Consider the following 20,663-nt stretch of genomic DNA (forward strand, 5'->3'; position numbering starts at 1 on the left):
GCCCCACTGTATATATGACGCTAATTTTGACCCCTAACACCATAGTAGGGCAAATTCTGAATGCAGCTGCAAATGTCCTTATACTCAACTAAACAATGTTATGTGCCTTTTAATAGTTAATTCATGTAGAGAGCAAAAATAGCTTTGAATTAGGGCTGTCAAACGATTAACATTTTTAATCAGATTAATCACAGCTTAAAAATTAATTAATCATGATTAATCACCATTCGAACTATGTCCAAAATATTCCATTTCTTTATGTATATTGTTGGGAATGGAAAGATAAATGAAAGAAGGCGGATATATCCGTGTAACATACAGTAGCCTATGTATGTTTATAACATTTTTCTGTGTGTCAAAATGAAAGTCGGCCCACACATCTATCAATCATCAAACCGTGGGGTCTGATTTCATTACGTGTTGATTTCAATCAACACGGGGGGGGGGGGGGTGATCTAACCGCCTTCTGGAAAAGCTTCACATGTACGTCGGTACCAAATGCGCTTTGTGACACAAGTGACGGTAAGCATTTCAGATTGTTGCCCCGCATGCGTACCTGCGTACCAGTTATGTGCAACTACTACAGCAAAAGTATTCTCCGTCGGGACTTCCTGCAACAACACCACGCCGTTATCTTGATTCTGATTGGCCAGAAGACATTATCAAAGATGTTCTATTGAGAAGACGATCACTACGTGACAAAAGTTTTCAAAACCGTTTCTCGTCTTCGGTATTTCCAGACAAGTGGCTACTGAAATCAATCTTACTAACTGCTGTCTGTTGTGAGTTGTCAGACTTTATTTTGCTTACTTTAACATCATTGTTCATGGTGGGGCTAAGCCATTTCTTGGTATGGGTGTAGCCTACCCCAGCCATACCCTGGCGCTGCCACTGGTGGCACGTATGGGTCGGGCCATTCTGCACATGCGTTAAATGCTTTAACGCAATTAATTCAAAAAATTAATTACCGCCGTTAACGCTATAATTTTGACAGCATTACTTTAAATACATGAAAACATTGATGGTTAGAATTCATTCGAAGTTAGTACAGTTTGTTTCTGTTCAGAACTATACATCTGTTGTAATATTTACATACTGCTTTCTAGGCAGGAAAAGCAAAACATATATATTTTTTAAACTAAAATTGTGGACACAGTTACGAGACAGTTGTGGGGCTTTTGGATTTTATTGACGTATCAAACAGCTGAACATCCATTTGCCTTTCTTGGCCTTGATCTTCCTCAGGTAGAACTCCAGCTCCTTGCCTTCCAGGATGTAGCCGTCACACCTGCCGGGTCTGGATGCAATGCAAGCTGCAGGAGGAGAGACAACATGTCAGCTGAGGGGAACAACCGCTATCAAAACCTGTCCAACCCCTGTCTATTTTACAGGGATCCAAGCTCTGTGGCATTAATACTTTGACTCTTTATCATACTATAACGTTTTATTTAAATTAAGAGAAATTAAGGATTTGTTGCCAAACGCCCATGAAAATGTAAGATCTGTAACTTCAGCACCCAGACTAGGTTATAAGTAGGGATGTCCCGATCACCTTTTTTTGCTCCCGATCTGATTCCAATTATTTGATTTTGACAATCTGCCGATACCGATTTTTCCCGATCCGATCTTTATGCGATGCGTTAAGAGAAAAAAAAGGTAACAGATAACGGCTGGTCATCTAACGCGATGAATTCAGCTATCTGGGCTTACTGCTACTATTAGACACTGCACCCACTCTGTTGCCAGATTTCAGAGAAATAAGCAACCAGGTCTGAAAACAAGCCCAAAGAAAGCAACACATACATGATGTTGTGTAATTTTAAACCAAAACTAAGTCCTCAGGATGACTTTAAGACGTGAACATGGTCATTTTTGTTTTGTAACATTAAATTAAAAAAATATATATTTTATATTTAAAAAAAAAAAAAAAATCCCGATCCCCGATTTTTTTCTCCCGATTCCGATCTTTTGAAAATCGCGTGATCGGCTCCGATCCCCGATCGCGTGATCGGATCATCTCTAGTTATAAGTGATGTCTGTGCAGGTAACGGGTCTTTCTCAGAGTCACATTATCATCACTTTCATTCAGTAGCAGAACTGGACAAAGTTATCTTCATTGAGAGACGTATACCAGCACAGACAGAACTGTATAGAGGCGTAAGGGACATTTTCTACCATTTAGTTTACTTGAGATCTTGGTGGCTTGGTTGGAAATTAGCCAGTGATGCAGTCCATGTAATGATTTAAGGACCATCACTACAGTAGACGACAGATGTTCAGACTCACCAAGCCGTTTTCCCTGCTGGAACTGCTCCTCCAAGAGGGGGCTGATCTTGGCCGTCTTTTGGCGTACTTCTTCTGGGTCCTCTTTGACCTCCTCTTCCTCAGGAGTCTTAACAATGGAAAGAAAGCCCATTAGCAAGATATTAAAAGAACTGCGATGCATTTCTGAAAGATGATTCTAAAATGCATAAAAATGTACTACTCATTACAGGGGCATCTGAAGCGCTTATGAGTCCCTGCTAGTATTAATTGAAAGGGTGCTTACAGGAACTGTTAAATAAGCATTCAAATAAATAAAGACAGAAAACTAACCCATGATACCGAAGTGTTTAGGACTTTAGGAAACTGCAGAGTAAGGGGGTGCAGGTAAGAGGTCTTTCTCAGAGTCACATTATCATCACTTTCATTCAGTAGCAGAACTGGACAAAGTTATCTTCATTGAAAGACGTGCACCCCCGAGAGTCTCACGATCTGGAATTACGAGAGGTGTCTTTGTGTGGCTTTAACAAAATGGATGCATTCTCTGGCCCAAGTTACACACATGAGTTATGATTCTCTACACAGAGCAAGGGGTAGTGTAAATGTGTGTCCTTCCACTTACGAGCTTGGCTCCCTTCTTGCGTCCCAGAGGAGTGGCGAAGTGGGCCTCGTACCACTGCCTGTAGGGAAGAGAGTCCACGAGCACGATGCAGTTCTTCACCAGGGTCTTGGTTCTGACCAGCTCGTTGTTGGAGGCATTGTAGACCACATCAATGATCCTGGTCTTACGTGTGTAGCCTGTGTACACAACATAAAGGGCAGTTAGTAAAAGCTAATGGCTGCTTCCTTTGGACCTGTTGTTAGACAACGAGTAAATAAAACTTTATTAAAATGCTAGGCACAGGAAACAGATCTTTCTCAGATGTCTTTGATATCAGCACTTGCATTCAGTAGCAGAACTGGACAAAGTTATCATCATTGTAAGATGCCTTTTGTGAAATAAATCAAACTTACACTCAGAGCCCCATGAGAAGTTACCGACATCCAGCCTCAGAGCACGGTACTTCTTGTTCCCTCCACGCACCCTCACTGTGTGGATGCGACGGGGTCCAATCTAAGAAAAACAATAATAAAAAAGACAAATGTTAGTTTTGCGGTTTCCTAGGATTCGGGTTATCCATGAGTTAAGATTGTATTCTGATGCGTTGAAGTGTGTCAGAGTAACTATGACATGTCCGGGCATTGGTAAGTCAAGAACTTTGATCCAAAACGGCTCAAAAATGACAAACCTAAGGTCTCTTTTTCATCACCCACACTTCAACACCGGCATGAAAGCAGGTGATCACTGTTTTACTCACTTTTGTGTTTGCTGGAGGGCGTCCAAGCTCATACTTCCTTTTCTTGTGGTAGGGCTTGCGTTTACCGCCGGTCTTGCGGCGTTTATGCCAGTTATCCCTTGAGATACCTTAATAGAAAGAAACGTGGATAAAGAAGCAGGGGTTAGATCACCACAACCCACAGGACAATTTCCAGAATGATTTGCTATGCTTGAGCGTCAGTTCTCCAAGGTAAGTTTTCCTCAATTGAATTTGGATCCGCTTATGAGTTTCATCATGTTGCTCAAGCATTAAAACGTTACAATTCTGCACAGGAGAAGGCATCTGTGTGTGGCAGTAACAAAATAGATATATTCTCAAGTTACACACATGAGTTATGATTCTCTACACAGAGAAAGGGGTAGTGTAAATGTGTGTCCTTCCACTTACGAGCTTGGCTCCCTTCTTGCGTCCCAGAGGAGTGGCGAAGTGGGCCTCGTACCACTGCCTGTAGGGAAGAGAGTCCACGAGCACGATGCAGTTCTTCACCAGGGTCTTGGTTCTGACCAGCTCGTTGTTGGAGGCATTGTAGACCACATCAATGATCCTGGTCTTACGTGTGCAGCCTGTGTACACAACATAAAGGGCAGTTAGTAAAAGCTAATGACTGCTTCCTTTGGACCCGTTGTTAGACAACGAGTAAATAAAACTTTATTAAAATGCTAGGCACAGGAAACAGATCTTTCTCAGATGTCTTTGATATCAGCACTTGCATTCAGTAGCAGAACTGGACAAAGTTATCATCATTGTAAGATGCCTTTTGTGAAATAAATCAAACTTACACTCAGAGCCCCATGAGAAGTTACCGACATCCAGCCTCAGAGCACGGTACTTCTTGTTCCCTCCACGCACCCTCACTGTGTGGGTACCTTAATAGAAAGAAACATGGATAAAGAAGCAGGGGTTAGATCACCACAACTCACAGGACAATTTCCACACAATGATTTGCTATGCTTGAGCGTCAGTTCTCCAAGGTAAGTTTTCCTCAATTGAATTTGGATCCGCTTATGAGTTTCATCATGTTGCTCAAGCATTAAAACATTACAATTCTGCAAACAGATTGACATTTGAATCTTGTTAAATGGACTTCCTCACTTTGTGCAAAACTTTTCATTTAGAAAACAACAAGGAAAACATCGAAGTGCCATCAACTCCTGGTTAAATAAAAACAATCTGTATTCATGACTAGAAATTATACAAAGCACTTTTCTACATCCAGTTTATCCTATATTCACTTTACCGTTCTAAAGTAACTTCATAAACTCATGGTTAAGCTGGATTAAAGGAGATGTATGATCCAGAAGCCTACGTTTTATACTGTAATTCGGTCTCATAGAACTTAATAGACGTGTTGTGCATCAATTCTATCTTTAGACATGTAATAATTATCTTAGCTAAATTTGGTAGCAATTTCAAAATCTGTTAAAAATGGAGGCCTTGCAAGAACCAGCATGTACCTCACGTGTCCAAGATACACTTCCCATGCCCAAGATACACTTCCCATTACCGTTCACGTTGATCAGATATAACAAACCAAACGTTAAATGCCCACAACTTCCTTCACCAATAAGTATTCTTATTATTCATCGGGTTCGTTTTAGTGCAGCAGCTGGACACGATCACTGCCACCCTGCTAAGCTAACTAATGCTAGCATGCTACAGTTAATACGCAGATAAAACCTCTTGACGCTTTTCATGAACGGCAAACCGGTTAAGTACAAACATCTGAATACTACTGAAATAAGATACATAGCCCCAACAATTGAAACTACACTGCCAACAAGCAAAGCCATCTTGGAGCCCTCCACACATCCTTTTCAGAATACTTAACTAAAATATAAAAACTCCAATGCAGTCAAAAAAGATAAAGCTGTATGTGTTCAGATAACATTTAGCTTCAATATAGCAAACCATTTCAGATAGATATCTTCGTTAAAACATCAGATGGACAAGGATTCTCCCTCCGACCAGAGCGTGGGTATTCTTTTGCCAAAACTACACAGCTCCATAAACCAACAAACTAACTGAACCGAAAACAAACTAACAAATTGAATAAGATTTTAAAAAGTAGAGCGGATACTAAAAACTAAGCTATATGCTACAAGGAGATAAAAGGCATGTGCACACATCGCTCAGACAAAAACAGAACAACAACATTAGTGAAGCTTTAATGTTAATCAATTAAGTCAAGCTATATTTAATGTTACACTGCCACCTATTATTTCCATATTATATATAATATTATATATTCATATATCATACTCACTTCATCACCACTCCTGCCATAGTCCGCTGCAGTGGACTATGGATCTCTTCACGTGCAAACTTCCTCGCGACTTGTTGGAACTCTGTCTGCTGCTCGGACAGCTCTGTGGGTCAAAGCAGCAACACCCAAAATCAGCAACTTCAATAACAACTTCAGTTATTTTTCCAAATGTGGTGAAACTGGTCATGAACGCATGATAGGTTTTAATAATACGAAATCAGCAACGCTGTTAGCTAACGTTAGCCGTTGACGTAGGTTAACTTTCCTTTGATTTCAACGAACAATTTAAACATTAAGACATGAAGGCAAAAAGCTGTGTGCATCAAATTAACATAGCTAAAACTTTGAAAATATGTTGCAAATTTAAAGACACGTACCTTCCTTGTTGAGTGGCATGGTTAAGTGTCTTGAATCCTAGCAGCAGACTGAAGACCACGTTTGTCCCAAATATGCACCAATCAATCACAGCAGCGGGATTGATCACGTGTCGTTCATGGGCCGTGAAGTCCCGCCCATCTACTTCCGACCCATGGGACCTTATTTCGGAAAAATTATGTATTGAAGTCAATGGGGAGAGAAAACTTATCTTTCGATCCCGTTTGAATTGTGCCATGAATTACACATATGATGTTTGTCAATCTTAAAAAATCATTTCCATGTCAAACACTCACAGTTTGTCGTAAAACTGTTGAAATATAAGAGTATGAAAAATACACAACTAGAAAGACTACAAATCCCAGTAAGTTATGTCAAAACTGAAGTCATAATTGTTTTCCTCCACTAAATATAAGAGATAGCTAAGATAACTTTAACAAGATGCCTGTGTGCTTTGTATCAGCAGGTTGTAATCATACCAGCAATGGATCTTGCTCGTTCTTTCGCTTCTCGTCTGATGAAAGGACCAGGAGTGGCTGGATCAAGTTAGCTACCTAGCTAGTAGCAAGCACGTTATTTAGCATTACAGCCGGCTTAGCCTTGTCATTTGTATTAGCCTTAACGTGAAGTAACATTAAGTAACCCAAAATGTTAAACAGTAAGAGTAGTAGTCATATTTCGTGAACTCTTTGAAGAGTCGCTAAGGTAAGAGCCTTGTATGCTAGCGAAGAGGCTAAACTGAAAATGGAAAAGGCTCAAAATCAGCTGGAAACAGTAAGAATAGACACAAAGTTGGAAGTGTTAACGCTACAGCGGGAAACTGATGCAGTCGTGGCGGAGGCACAAGTATTGGAAAATTCTGAAGTCATGCAAATTGAAGTTGAGAAATGCAAATCCGAATCTGAGAAGGTTAAAGCTGATCGCACAAGTGAATATGTTCAATCACAAATCGACCTCCAGATTCTTCATCCTCCCATACGACGCTCGTCAGTTTTGCACGTTGCTTTTCCCTTACGTGCTGAGTCCCACGAAAGCCTCATAACGTGGATTCCACCCGAAAAGAACATTTCACAACAGATCGACGGTCAGCTAAAGCCTGTAAAGAGTGACAATATTCATTTACCTGCCCCAGACGAACCTGAATGGACTATGGTAGAGACAAAGTCTGAAGCCAGCAGACCAAACCCCACCATGAACATACATGCTCAGTCATATACTCCACAACATATTCCTCGAGCTAGCTCACCAGCTACGATGGAGCCTTTGGCACAGTATTTGGCACGACGAGACCTTGTCAGTTCAGGACTGTACCAATTTGACGATAAGCCTGAGAATTTCCGTGCATGGTACTCCTCATTCACCAGTGCAGTCAGGGAAGTTCACCTCACAGCAACTCAAGAATTGGACCTCATGACAAAATGGCAGGGAAAGGAATCTGGCTTTACACAGAGCATGGCAGCGACTTCATGAGTGCTATGCTGCTCCCGAAATCATCGAAGAGTCCCTGTTTCAGCGGTTAGACAGCTTTCCTAAGATTACAGCCAAGGAACACACCAAATTACGGGAACTTGGAGACTTGCTTATGGAGATCCAAGGCGCTAAAGAAGATGGTTATTTAACTGGGCTGTCGTATCTGGACACTTCACGTGGAATTGGGCCTATCGTAGACAAGCTACCTTATGTGCTCCAAGACAACTGGGTTTCCACTGGGTATCGGTTCAAAGTAGAGAACCACGGTCGCTTCCCTCCCTTCGAGTATTTTTGCAGGTTTGTGTGCAATGAGTCGAAGAAGAGAAACAATCCCAGCTTCAGGCATCAGGGAAACACCGCAACACCCACAAAATAAGATAAAGTCTTTTTGAATAATTATAACACAAACAAACCCATCTCAGTGCACAAAATTGAGGTTTCTGCACCCAACGAGGATCCTAGCAAGAACTGCCCATTACATAATCAACCTCATCCGCTAAGAAAATGTAGAACATTCCGAAACAAACTCCTCAACGACAGGAAAGCGTTTCTCAAAGAGAAAGGAATATGTTTCAAATGCTGTTCTTCATCCTCCCACCTAGCCAAATACTGCAAGACTTCTGTAAAGTGTTCTGAGTGCGACAGCCATGCATCCTGGTCCAGCACCTCAAAGCTTCAAGGCTCCTTCAACGTCACAAGAGAACGGCGGGGAGGGAGAAGATTATAACCAGGACGTTGTTAGAACTAGCTGCACAGAAGTTTGTGGACTAGGTCAGTGGAGCCGATCATGCTCGAAAATCTGCTTCGCAAAGATATACCCCAAGGGTTCTAAGGACAATGTCATTAAAGCCTATGTAATTCTGGACGACCAGAGTAATCGCTCATTAGCTACCCCTGAGTTCTTCAAACTATTCAACGTAGAGAGCAAACCATCCTCATACTGTCTCAGAACTTGCTCTGGCATCGTTGAAACATCTGGCAAGAAGGCAGAAGGATTTCAGATCGAGTCTCTGGATGGAAAAGTCCTCATCTCTCTTCCACCAATCATTGAATGTCACGAGATCCCAAATAATCGGTCTGAGATTCCCACACCCAGTGCCGTTCTTCACCAGCCTCATCTTCATATTGCCAATCACATCCCAGAACTGGACCAAGAAGCCGAAATATTAGACTGATTCTAAGTTTAGTGACCTCACAGAGGTCAGGTGGGAGTGTGCTGTCTTAAAGGCGCTTTGTAATGTTATAATTTGTTTGCAGTTCATAAAGTCACCACTAGGAGTGATAATGGTCATGCTATTTTTAAGTTTGCTGTTCTTAGCGTCACTTCCGGTTTACGGCATCGCCACTTCTGGTTTAACGTTAGAGAAACGGCATGGCCAGAGAGTGTATTTCTCCAAATATAATCGGCTTCCATCCACAAGAAACATCCTAGAGGCAATGCTTTTTCATCGCCATGTCTATGAAGAATTGTGACAGTAAACGGTCAAACTTACTACGACTCTGTCTTCATTGGCTGCGGTTTAACTCAGTGTTTTCATCAGAGTTTCAACACACTGCATGAGAACACTACAGTTAACATTGAACATTAAAAAGATCAGGCAGTTCAGGGAGAATCGAAGGCAGGCAGGCAGGCAATTTTTTTTTTGTTGTACTTCTTATCTTTTAAATTGACAAACATCACATGTGTAATTCATGGCATAATTCAAACGGGATCGAAAGATAACTTTTCTCTCGCCATTGACTTCAATACATAATTTTTCCAAAATAAGGTCCCATGGAGGTCACCGGAAAGGGAAGGACTCTCTATTATACTGTTTTTCATCAATATATTATGGGTCTCAGATGTATACAAAACATGTCTCTGAAGTGTTTTGCTCCAAATACCAAACAGATCATTGCAGCATTACCCATAATGCCCTGTTGCAAAAGTGCTGATTCTCTGTCTGTTACTTTAGATGAAAATAAGGAGCCACTCCCCACGCCCCTCTGAGAGGTATTTAGTTAAAAAGAACACAATAGGCGCGTTCACACCGGAGTACTTTCCCCCCGTACTTTTCCCCTTTAGTTCCGTTAGTACCCCTGATGTCGCGTTCACACCAAAAAGAGTACTTAGTGCCGGGAACTTTTACCCCCATTGTCAGTGCCTGCTAGAGTGGTGGTACCAAAAAAGTACCAATTTCTATTGGCTGGGCGAATTGCAAACCACGCCATTGTATTTGCTGGCATTAGCATTATTAGCATTAGCCCCGGGCGCCAACGGAGAGAGAATAACTTATGGCGGTGGAGTGATGAGGAGGTGTCGGCGTTCTGGCGATTTACTCGGAAGGCTTCAGTAGAAGCTGCTGGGAGTCCCAGCAGCTTCTACTGAAGCCAGTCCCGAACTCCAGGGACTTCCGGCCGGGGACTTCGGGTGGCAGTATATGCCGTGAAGTTGTTTGCGGCCTGCCAGTAAACCCAAAGCAGAAGAAGACAAAGTGACGTCAGCGGCTCATTTGCGTAATCTTCCCTCATGGAAAAGTACTCCGGTGTGAACGCGATTGGTACTAATGGCACATTTCCACTGCAGCGGGGTAGCCTCGTTTAAGCATCCCTAAGCGTCCTCGCTCAGGCCTCGGGCTGCCTCGCTGGCCGTCCGAGGCCTGAGCGCATTTCCATTACAGTTTAGGACCTGGGGTAGCAACGCAGTGTAGGCTTTTTTTTCACATTTCGAGTTGTTCCGTCAAGCTCCCGCTGGATTTTATCATCCCCAATGAAATGTAGGAACGTGGTCACCTCCTCGGTCGACCACGGTGTGCTTTTCATTTGACGTTGCCATTTTTGTAGCTCCTCCGTTTACAAAAATGCTGTGTATAAAAATGCTGCAAGCTTGCTTCTAGATATATATGCGACGCTAGGGATGATCTTGCGCGCGATCTTGTGACGATTCTCTCTGACCAATCAGCAGTCGAGAGTGTTGACGTCACTAGTTCAGCCCTGGCCCTGGCCTGATAGAACCACGATTTTATGGGGCCGGAAAAAGAGGGAAAAATTACCCGCTAGCCGGTGCTACGCTATATGGAGAGGCCACCAAAAACTGGCCTGCCCGCTTGAGGACAATTAAGGACGCTTAAAAGGGGCTACCCGCTGCAGTGGAAATGCGCCATTAGTGCCCTGGGGTAATAAGTGCCGGCACTAAGTACAGCAATGTACTTGGTATGAAAGCAGCTAATGGTGCTCTAGAAGTAGATACAGGTGATAAGGTGTGGGGGGGGTTACCTTGGTTGGTGATTGGCTAATGGTTACACGAGCCAAACAATCGTTATGACATCACAAAGTGTCCAAAATCTGATCAGCTCATTTTCAGACAGGTTTTTCTATAAATGGATCAGGACAAAAATTTAGCGAATCTTTTTTCCTGTAACTTTCAGAATGTCTTTAAACAGAGGGGACACATGTTTAAGTATAAAAGAGATGAACAAGTGGATTTTGCATAATAGGCGACCTTTAACCTCTTTATATCCATAGTTGTGGAAAATGTTTGGAAGCATCGTGGTAATGACAGCTTGTATTTGTCATTTCACTCTTTTTATTGTTACAGATGGATGCAGTAAAACTAAGACTGCATGTGTAACCCACCCTAGAATTACCGGGGGCAAATTACGTTCGTTGTCATGTCGGGGACTTTTGTGAACATCATATATTTTGTATACAAAAAGTTGACATCATGTGTAGACTTATAAACTAATGAAAAATGACGTTAAAAAAATAATACAACAAAAATAAAACATGTTAAATACAATTTCATATTTCAGATTACATATTTGTTAAATACACAATTAGCCTTTTTATTAATAATGTTTTTAAAAAGTGCTACTTTATTTTTGGTAAAACATTTCAAAAGTAGTTTTGGATTCAGCCCATTTCTTGACATTTTCCTAAAAATGAAATGAACTGCTCTGCTTCCATACTATCACCCTTGAATTGTGTAACAATCTCTTTATCCTGGAGTTTTATTGTTTGTTCCGTTTTTATTTTTGTTTAATATTTTACCTCAATACCAAAACATGTCAGGGACTTTAACTAGATTAGATTACTTTATTGTCATTACAAAAATGCAAGCACAGTGTAACGAAATTTAAGGATGGTCTAACCAGATCGCAAAACAGTCAGTTACATACGCAATTATCAGAAGTATGTACCAAAATAAATGATACAAAAATAAAGGTAAATAGGAATAAATACACAGATAATAATAAATAAATACAGTGAATACAGAATTGCGCTTCAGCACAGCACACGACAACAACTAGGCAGTATGGGACAGCGTGGAGTTAATTGTCAGCAGTCTGACTGCTGAAGGGAAGAAGCTGTGCGTAGTCCTGTTTGTTCGACCTGGGAGGCTGTGGTAGCGTGTCCCAGAGCGGGTGCCACGTAGGGGGATAAACAGTGTATGGTTGGGGTGGGAAGAGTCTCTGATGATGCGCAGTTAGTTCAGAACTATGCATTTCTTGTTATAATTGCAGCCGTAACTGGCTTTCTAGGCAGCAAAAGAACCTTTACAAATCTTAAAGAAATCAAAAATAGTGATGAACCTGTCAGATAATTATCGCCCCCTTCCAGTATAAAAAACTGCAGAGGCTTCTATTCAGTAGCAAGGGTTATGCATATTGTTAAAATAAGTTGAATGTTTAAATGGTCTACCATTTTCTCAAAAAATAGAAAACATGTGTACCAGAACTTAGTTCTTTCTTCTTAGCTCTTCCAATAATCATGTTAGGACCCCTAGATGTATCATAGTGGTTACCTGTGTATTGAGAAAAGAAAATCACTGAAGTTCCTTAACTCTTCTAAAGGCTGTAATTTCCGTTTAATTTCATTCACTTGGAAAACTTGCATAAGAATAAACTATTTAACCGAACCTGTAGCAACCTTTGAGATGAACCTGACTTATCTACAGGGAGTTCCTAACAGTGGAGTAATACATAAATGCCAGGTTCTTTCATAAAGGAGTTGACAAAAAAAGGGTAGCGAATGAGGTAGTTGACACGATACACTTCAAACAGTTGAGAAATTGGGTTGAGTTTAGTATGCGACACATTTTGGTGGATAATATTGTAACCATTACTGCAGTACAGGCTAGATCACTCATTGCTAAATCTATTTAATGAGATGGGAAAAGAATCACCATATTTAAATGTTTAGCCATTTTGATATTTGCATCTTCTGATATTTTGTTTGCACGTTCTACTAAAAATTCCCGACAAAATGCCACGATTTTGAACCGTGGAAATTCACATTGTACATTAATTTGTGAAGTACTCAAATTCATGAACTACATTTAATGACATTGATGTCATACAGTTTTTATAGAACACATTTATTTCTAGTTTTGTAATTAACTGCACTGAAAAATACATGTACAATAACTCGTTTACATTTACTGCCTTGACCGTATCGCTCTTGTAAGCGTACTGTTCAAAGTATCAGGTCCAATTTAGTCCCTTTATATATTAAAAGTTTTAGCTTGTATTGTCAAAATGATACTTGTACTGTCCGCTGTGCGTGATTGCCCCATCGGGAACGCTTATTTCGCTGTACTCTAGTGACAATAAAGGAATCTAATCAAGATTTGAAAACTTCCGCCATTGATATGCATTTCAGCTTCCAGTAGTCTACTATGAAACCCTGCAGCCTTCTAGTCCAACGTGGGGTTTTTAACTCACAATCCCCACTGACATGAAATACTGTCTGAGAAAACACTCATTGGTTTGCCTGATAAGCTCTTATGAAAACCTTCAATGTTTACATTAAATCACAACATAAAAATGGCTTAATTGGGATCAATTAGGTACTTCTTGTCTCCTCTAACCATGTTTATCAGATGAATACATTTGACAGTTTGTTTCAACCCGTGGCACAGGCCAGATTTCTGGGTGAAGCCGGTCCAACTAAACCTATGGCTGCCTGTGGCCAAGATGACATTCAATGCAGTTTTCTATCAGTACTAAAACAAAGAACCAGTAACGAGACAGCAGACAGTTGTGGGGCTTTTGGATTTTATTGACGTATCAAACAGCTGAACATCTATTTGCCTTTCTTGGCCTTGATCTTCCTCAGGTAGAACTCCAGCTCCTTTCCTTCCAGGATGTAGCCGTCACACCTGCCGCACTGGCCGGGTCTGGATGCAATGCAAGCTGCAGGAGGAGAGACAACATGTCAGCTGAGGGGAACAAAGGCTATCAAAACATGTCTATTTTACAGGGATCCAAGCTCTGTGGCATTGATACTTTGACTCTCTTCATCATACTAAGAGAAATTAAGGATTTGTTAATAAACGCCATTGAAAATGTAAGATCTGTAACTTCAGCACCCAGACTAGGTTATAAGTGATGTCAGTGCAGGTAACAGGTCTTTCTCAGAGTCACATTATCATCACTTTCATTCAGTAGCAGAACTGGACAAAGTTATCTTCATTGAGACGTGCACCAGGACAGACAGAACTGTTTAGAGGCGTAAGGGACATTTTGTCTGATTTTGTTTTCTTGTGATCTTGGTGGTAATTTAAGTATTAGTTTTTCTTCAAAGACTACCGTATATGCTGCCTCTGGAATAGGTTGAATATAGCTTCAAACCTTGCGCAGATTATTGCCTAAATGATAAATTGGAGATATCCTGCTGTAAATTTAGATTCTCAATCCTTGAAAGTATATTTGCATTTCCCATATTTCATTTGAAATGTTCTTCAAATGAAAAATATCTTGAACGCTAACAAATAACCCCTTTGACAATATGACATTTGAGATGTGTCTTTTAGTCGTGGGATTAACCAGCATCAGATTTTGAGACTAGAAGTATATTAATAACAAAAGTGCACATTTCCTTAAACTACCAGGTGAAGTGCTTCCAAATAAATTAACCAGTGATGCAGTCATGTAATGATTTAAGGACCATCACTACAGATGTTCAGACTCACCAAGCAGTTTTCCCTGCTGGAACTGCTCCTCCAAGAGGGGGCTGATCTTGGCCGTCTTTTTGCGCTCATCGTACTTCTTCTGGGTCCTCTTTGACCTCTTCTTGTTCAGGACATCCTCTTCCTCAGGAGTCTGAACAATGGAAAGAAAGCCCATTAGCAGGATATTAACAGAACTGCAGTGCATTTCTGAAAGATTATTCTAACATGCATAAAAATGTACTACTCATTACAGGGGCATCTGAAGCACTTATGAGTCCGACAGGAACTGTAACATAAGCAATAAATAATCTAAACAGAAAGGTTTCTGTCTGTTTGGGACTTTAGGAGCAAGGGGTGCAGGTAACAGGTCTTTCTCAGAGTCACATTATCATCACTTTCATTCAGTAGCAGAACTGGACAAAGTTATCTTCATTGAAAGACGTGCACCCCCGAGAGTCTCACGATCTGGAATTACGAGAGGTGTCTTTGTGTGGCTTTAACAAAATGGATGCATTCTCTGGCCCAAGTTACACACATGAGTTATGATTCTCTACACAGAGCAAGGGGTAGTGTAAATGTGTGTCCTTCCACTTACGAGCTTGGCTCCCTTCTTGCGTCCCAGAGGAGTGGCGAAGTGGGCCTCGTACCACTGCCTGTAGGGAAGAGAGTCCACGAGCACGATGCAGTTCTTCACCAGGGTCTTGGTTCTGACCAGCTCGTTGTTGGAGGCATTGTAGACCACATCAATGATCCTGGTCTTACGTGTGCAGCCTGTGTACACAACATAAAGGGCAGTTAGTAAAAGCTAATGGCTGCTTCCTTTGGACCTGTTGTTAGACAACGAGTAAATAAAACTTTATTAAAATGCTAGGCACAGGAAACAGATCTTTCTCAGATGTCTTTGATATCAGCACTTGCATTCAGTAGCAGAACTGGACAAAGTTATCATCATTGTAAGATGCCTTTTGTGAAATAAATCAAACTTACACTCAGAGCCCCATGAGAAGTTACCGACATCCAGCCTCAGAGCACGGTACTTCTTGTTCCCTCCACGCACCCTCACTGTGTGGATGCGACGGGGTCCAATCTAAGAAAAACAATAATAAAAAAGACAAATGTTAGTTTTGCGGTTTCCTAGGATTCGGGTTATCCATGAGTTAAGATTGTATTCTGATGCGTTGAAGCGTGTCAGAGTAACTATGACATGTCCTGGCATTGGTAAGTCAAGAACTTTGATCCAAAACGGCTCAAAAATGACAAACCTAAGGTCTCTTTTTCATCACCCACACTTCAACACCGGCATGAAAGCAGGTGATCACTGTTTTACTCACTTTTGTGTTTGCTGGAGGGCGTCCAAGCTCATACTTCCTTTTCTTGTGGTAGGGCTTGCGTTTACCGCCGGTCTTGCGGCGTTTATGCCAGTTATCCCTTGAGATACCTTAATAGAAAGAAACGTGGATAAAGAAGCAGGGGTTAGATCACCACAACCCACAGGACAATTTCCACACAATGATTTGCTATGCTTGAGCGTCAGTTCTCCAAGGTAAGTTTTCCTCAATTGAATTTGGATCCGCTTATGAGTTTCATCATGTTGCTCAAGCATTAAAACGTTACAATTCTGCAAACAGATTGACATTTGAATCTTGTTAAATGGACTTGCTCTCTTAGTGCAAATAGTAACAAGGAACACAAGTGCTATCAACTGGTAAAATAGAAACAATCTGTATTCATGACTAGAAATTATACAAAGCCCTTTTCTGCATCCAGTGTATCCTCTATTCACATGCTCATGGTCAAGCTGGATTAAAAGAAATGTATGACCAAGAAGCTTACGTATACTAGAGTAATTCTGCCTCAGAACTTAGACATGTAATAATTAGCTTAGCTAAATGTGGTAGAAATTTCCAAATCTGTTAAACATTGTGGCCTTTCAAGAACCAGCATGTACCTCACGTGTCAAAGATACACTTCCTATTGCCGTTCACGTTGATCAGACATAACAAACAAAACCGTATGTTAAATACACACAACTTCCTTCTCAAATAAGCATACTTATTATTCGTTGTTTTAGTGCAGCAGCGTGTCGGGATCACTGCCACCCTGCTAAGCTAACTACTACTAGCATGCTACATTTAATTCGCCACTCTATTGGCACTGTTAAAACGTCTCAACGCGTTTCATGAACGGCTAACAGTTCAGTACTAACATCTGAATACTACTAAAATCAGATAAATAGCACAAACTATCAATAGTGTGTCATTTTCAAACACATTTCAGCACCAGAAGCTAACTACACTGCCAACAAGGCGGCCATCTTGGAGCCCTTCACACAGCCCTTTCAGAATACTTAAATAAAATAAAACAACTCGAATGCAGTAAACAAAGATCCAGCTGCATATGTTCAGATAACATTTAGCTGCAATATAGCAAACCATTTTAGACAGATATCTTGGTTAAAACATCAGATGGACAAGGATTCTCCCTCCGACCAGAGCATGAAAACACGTACCCATTCTCAGGCGCCGGCTAGAAAGAGGAATCGCAAAGGATCATGGGCAGGTTTGAAGCCACGTGAGCTCGCGATAATTTGCGAGATCTTCATATGGGCGAGGTTTTGTTGTCCACAGAGGAGTATCATCGCGGGTGTTAATGTTATTGCGGATTAATGAACAATTACAGCGATGGAAATTGCTGGAAAAGTAAGAGTACAAAATTAAAAGCAGAGGTGGTTGAAGTTTCAGATGTTGTACTTCAGTAAACATACGAGTACCAGAGTGTAGGAACACTTTGTTACAAAAGTTAAAGTAGAAAAGTATTAACATCAACATATAAAAGTACTCATTATGCAGATTGGTCCATTTCAGAATATGATATGTTTTGATTATAATTATTGATCCTTAAAGTCTTATTGAAGCTGGTAAAGGTGCAGCTTTTTTTGAATACCCTGTAAACTGCAGGGTAACTTGTGAATTTAATCCAGGTGTAACTAAAGTTATTATTCACGGTGTTGATTATATTTCCCATTATTAATTCAAATATGTAAAGTAACTAAAGGTACAAAATAAACATAGAGTAAAAGTACACGATTTACCTCTGAATTGTAGTGGTGTAGTACAAAGCAGCAACAATTTGACTCAATCAAAGTACAAGTCCCTCAAAATTGTACTTAAATACAATACTTGAGTCAAGTACTTAGTGACTTTACACCACTGGGTAATAGCACTAAAATATACTAATACAATGAAAATAACTTGTTTTACTTTACATGAACTTTATTATAACTGAACAACTGAAGGATATTTTATGAGCTCCGAATGGTTCAAAATATTAAACCAGTTTACTGATAGCTGCAGACGTGTGGCTGGTGTGAGGAATGTGAGCATGTGGTTAGGGGTATCTGGAAGAAACCATGACATGCATGCAGGTCCGCTGCAACTTTTACTAATTTTAAATGCAGGCTGAAGACCTTTCTTTTTGCCGCTGCTTTTAATTGAACTATTCACATCTCACACTGCACTGTAACTTTCTGTGTTTTTATTATCTTTGCTTTTTGATGTTTATAATGGTTTTACGCTGCAATATTCTAAATTATCTTAATGTCTTTCATTTTTCTAAAGCACTTTGAATTGCCTTGTGTTGCAAGATGCTTTATAAATAGCCTTGCCTTGCCTTGGTGTCTGCGGAATGAGACACACAGGTACAGGTGAACAGAGACAAACCAGGACACCGTTTGCCATTCTTAATCACTGCGAAGTGACAAACGGACCTTCAGACCAAACAACTTCCTCTGAGTTCTCCACACACTGAAGGTGAGTCTGACCCTAAGCAGCACTTCAAGTGAAGTCAAGTGAAGTCAGTAGAGGAGGAAGCGGAGCAATGACTGACTGTTCTCCCTGTCTGCTGTGTTTTCAGCTTTACTCAGAGACAACGGCCGTTTTCTCAATCTCAAGGATACTGGCTTCCAAGCCAATATGTCAAGGATGCTACGTCATCGAGTGCCGCCGAAGGACTGTTCCAATCTCCAGCATACTTGGAATTCCACCGAGGCCGCGTCCTTGGTTTGGGGTTAATTTCATGTGTTACTTTGTTACATTTGTTATCACCAAAAATGTGTTCAGTGAAAGTAAAGCAAGTTCATAATTAGATATTTTGGTGATAACAAACAAATTACCAACACATGTTCTACGCCACTACTTAGGCTACTTACATTTAAATGTGTGCTGCGTCGGTTCAGCAATTCTCCGCAAGGGTTTTTGAAATTGGTCCGTGCGCAAAGCATTGTGGGGATTTTAACGACGCGAAGTCTACCCATGTGCAGCCTCGACATTTCCCCCAAACCAAGGACGCGGCCTCGGTGGAATTCCAAGTATGCTGGAGATTGGAACAGTCCTTCGGCGGCACTCGATGACGTAGCATCCTTGAAATATTGGCTTGGAAGCCAGTATCCTCGAGATTGAGAAACGGCCACGGCCAAGCCACAGAGGAGGAGCTGAGAGCTGAAGAAGACGTCTCCTTCCTGCACAACTGCAAGGCTGCAGTGGAGAGGCTGCAGCGCCCCCTGCTGGAGGATCTGCCCTCAGGAGCTCTGATAGACCAGGCCAAACACCTGGGCAACCTGAGCTTCAACATCTGGAGCAAGATGAAGGTGTCCTGCCCGCCTCTCATCCTGGACCCAAACACTGCTAATCCAAACCTCTTCCTGTCTGAAGGTCTGACCTCTGTGAGATGAGGAGAGCATCAGAAACGTCCTGAAAACCCAGAGAGGTTTGATAACTTCTGCTGTGTCCTGGGCTGCTCTGAGGGCTTCGACTCAGGGACGTCCAGGTTGGAGACAGCACATACTGGTTACTGGGTGTGTTAGCAGAGTCTGCCCAAAAGAAGGGAGACATATGGTCTGGATTATGGAGAATGCAAGTCTGCAGGGTCACCGTTAGATCGGCACACTCCTCTCAGAGTGCAGACGAAGCCCCGGAGGGTCAGAGTGAATCTGGACTGGAACAGAGGAGAGTTGTTGTTCTCTGATCCTGATACTAGCACACACATACACACCTTCACACACACACTTTCAGAAGTGAAGACATTACCAGTGAAGGTGTGTGACAGTGGAATAACGCAGGGTTATATCTATGATGGTGTTTCACTGAATTGAACCCCTGGAGCTGCACCTGTCTCAATTCTTGTTACTTAGTTTTACAATAGCATTTTTGTTTTGAATTGTCAATCTTTATGAACCTAAAATACATGCTGATTTCCGTCCAAGGGAAAACGTGGGTACAACAACAAATTGTAAGATTCATGCATTTATTCATTAAAATATGTGTTTCATTTAGAGGCAATAAGGGGACGAGTTTTCTTCAAATGATTTCACTCGGTGTCAGAACGTAAAGCTGGGTTGGTTTAACCTTTTCTGTTTGATTGCTACCGTGTCCTTTTAACCCTTTCACGCATAGAGGTCAGCGGACAGTTATTCAAAAGGTCTTTTCTTCTATATGCATGTTTTTTTTTGCATAGTTGCACCATCAGCCACTACATAGGACCCTATTGCATCACCCCATCCACTGCCACTCAGCGGAGAGTCCGTGCTTGATACATGTCTAAGATGAACGACAGAAAGCCACATGGACAAGTCACCTGCTGATATCCTGCCAATGCTTTCATGGAAAGCGCTCCCTGCAGGTATAACACATTTGGTGACAACTAAGGAATCATATAATTCATACATTGACAAAGTATTTATTTTATGTTTGCAGGAAATCATGATTATTTGCCTGTGCACTAAAGTGGACGTCATGCATCACTGGCTATATTTCAACTACACTTCATACTGTTACTGCTACTGTTCTTCTTGAAAATACTTCATTTGCAATATCTTTGTGGGCCTTAAATATAGATACTTAAGTTATTATAATGTAATTTTAAGTTTGCACATCTTTATTTATCATTTTTTTCAAATTTTCAGTTTAGACTTTAACGCATACTGTCC

General features: G+C 41.2%; 3 protein-coding genes and 9 non-coding genes across 12 annotated transcripts; all 12 read right to left on the reverse strand.

Moving 5' to 3' along the window:
- Nucleotides 1–1,167: 1,167 nt before the first annotated feature.
- LOC117462614 (small ribosomal subunit protein eS8-like) lies at nucleotides 1,168–3,923 on the reverse strand. Its single transcript, XM_071206400.1, has 6 exons — nucleotides 3,902–3,923; nucleotides 3,621–3,727; nucleotides 3,277–3,376; nucleotides 2,885–3,060; nucleotides 2,287–2,392; nucleotides 1,168–1,313 (listed from the first exon to the last, which is right to left on the reverse strand). Exons 1-6 carry the CDS (start codon nucleotides 3,921–3,923, stop codon nucleotides 1,186–1,188), a joined length of 639 nt encoding a protein of 212 aa, XP_071062501.1. The 3' UTR covers nucleotides 1,168–1,185.
- On the reverse strand, nucleotides 2,055–2,122 carry LOC117463050 (small nucleolar RNA SNORD38). Its single transcript, XR_004553878.1, has one exon. It is a non-coding gene; the product is annotated as a small nucleolar RNA SNORD38 (small nucleolar RNA).
- On the reverse strand, nucleotides 2,660–2,727 carry LOC117463048 (small nucleolar RNA SNORD38). Its single transcript, XR_004553876.1, has one exon. It is a non-coding gene; the product is annotated as a small nucleolar RNA SNORD38 (small nucleolar RNA).
- On the reverse strand, nucleotides 3,175–3,248 carry LOC117463052 (small nucleolar RNA SNORD38). Its single transcript, XR_004553880.1, has one exon. It is a non-coding gene; the product is annotated as a small nucleolar RNA SNORD38 (small nucleolar RNA).
- Nucleotides 3,472–3,579, reverse strand: LOC117463057 (small nucleolar RNA SNORD46). Its single transcript, XR_004553885.1, has one exon. It is a non-coding gene; the product is annotated as a small nucleolar RNA SNORD46 (small nucleolar RNA).
- A 60-nt stretch (nucleotides 3,924–3,983) lies between the features above and the next one.
- On the reverse strand, nucleotides 3,984–6,300 carry LOC139435661 (small ribosomal subunit protein eS8-like). The gene is made up of 3 exons (XM_071206401.1): nucleotides 6,282–6,300; nucleotides 4,421–4,507; nucleotides 3,984–4,204 (listed from the first exon to the last, which is right to left on the reverse strand). The coding sequence occupies exons 1-3, from the start codon at nucleotides 6,298–6,300 to the stop codon at nucleotides 3,984–3,986; spliced, it is 327 nt and encodes a 108-aa protein (XP_071062502.1).
- LOC117463053 (small nucleolar RNA SNORD38) lies at nucleotides 4,319–4,392 on the reverse strand. The gene has a single exon (XR_004553881.1). It is a non-coding gene; the product is annotated as a small nucleolar RNA SNORD38 (small nucleolar RNA).
- Nucleotides 6,301–13,767: 7,467 nt separating the features above from the next.
- Nucleotides 13,768–17,273, reverse strand: rps8a (ribosomal protein S8a). Its single transcript, XM_034104416.1, has 6 exons — nucleotides 17,190–17,273; nucleotides 16,012–16,118; nucleotides 15,668–15,767; nucleotides 15,276–15,451; nucleotides 14,702–14,831; nucleotides 13,768–13,922 (listed from the first exon to the last, which is right to left on the reverse strand). Exons 1-6 carry the CDS (start codon nucleotides 17,191–17,193, stop codon nucleotides 13,813–13,815), a joined length of 627 nt encoding a protein of 208 aa, XP_033960307.1. The 5' UTR covers nucleotides 17,194–17,273; the 3' UTR covers nucleotides 13,768–13,812.
- LOC117463051 (small nucleolar RNA SNORD38) lies at nucleotides 14,140–14,207 on the reverse strand. The gene has a single exon (XR_004553879.1). It is a non-coding gene; the product is annotated as a small nucleolar RNA SNORD38 (small nucleolar RNA).
- LOC117463049 (small nucleolar RNA SNORD38) lies at nucleotides 15,051–15,118 on the reverse strand. The gene has a single exon (XR_004553877.1). It is a non-coding gene; the product is annotated as a small nucleolar RNA SNORD38 (small nucleolar RNA).
- LOC117463054 (small nucleolar RNA SNORD38) lies at nucleotides 15,566–15,639 on the reverse strand. Its single transcript, XR_004553882.1, has one exon. It is a non-coding gene; the product is annotated as a small nucleolar RNA SNORD38 (small nucleolar RNA).
- On the reverse strand, nucleotides 15,863–15,970 carry LOC117463055 (small nucleolar RNA SNORD46). Its single transcript, XR_004553883.1, has one exon. It is a non-coding gene; the product is annotated as a small nucleolar RNA SNORD46 (small nucleolar RNA).
- Nucleotides 17,274–20,663: the final 3,390 nt, after the last annotated feature.

This window comes from Pseudochaenichthys georgianus, chromosome 17 (assembly GCF_902827115.2).
Source record: "Pseudochaenichthys georgianus chromosome 17, fPseGeo1.2, whole genome shotgun sequence".
Taxonomy (NCBI): domain Eukaryota; kingdom Metazoa; phylum Chordata; class Actinopteri; order Perciformes; family Channichthyidae; genus Pseudochaenichthys; species Pseudochaenichthys georgianus.

Coding starts and splice junctions, on each gene's coding strand:
- rps8a (XM_034104416.1), bottom strand. Junction 15,768..16,011: donor GCCCTCCAGCAAACACAAAA/GTGAGTAAAACA, acceptor TGTTTTTCTTAG/ATTGGACCCCGTCGCATCCA. Junction 13,923..14,701: donor CCAGCAGGGAAAACTGCTTG/GTGAGTCTGAAC, acceptor CTCCTCCTGCAG/CTTGCATTGCATCCAGACCC.
- LOC117462614 (XM_071206400.1), bottom strand. CDS start 3,923: ATGCCTTCTCCTGTGCAGAATT. Junction 3,377..3,620: donor GCCCTCCAGCAAACACAAAA/GTGAGTAAAACA, acceptor TGTTTTTCTTAG/ATTGGACCCCGTCGCATCCA. Junction 1,314..2,286: donor CCAGCAGGGAAAACGGCTTG/GTGAGTCTGAAC, acceptor CTCCTCCTGCAG/CTTGCATTGCATCCAGACCC.
- LOC139435661 (XM_071206401.1), bottom strand. Junction 4,205..4,420: donor CTTCTCATGGGGCTCTGAGT/GTAAGTTTGATT, acceptor TTGTGTACACAG/GCTGCACACGTAAGACCAGG.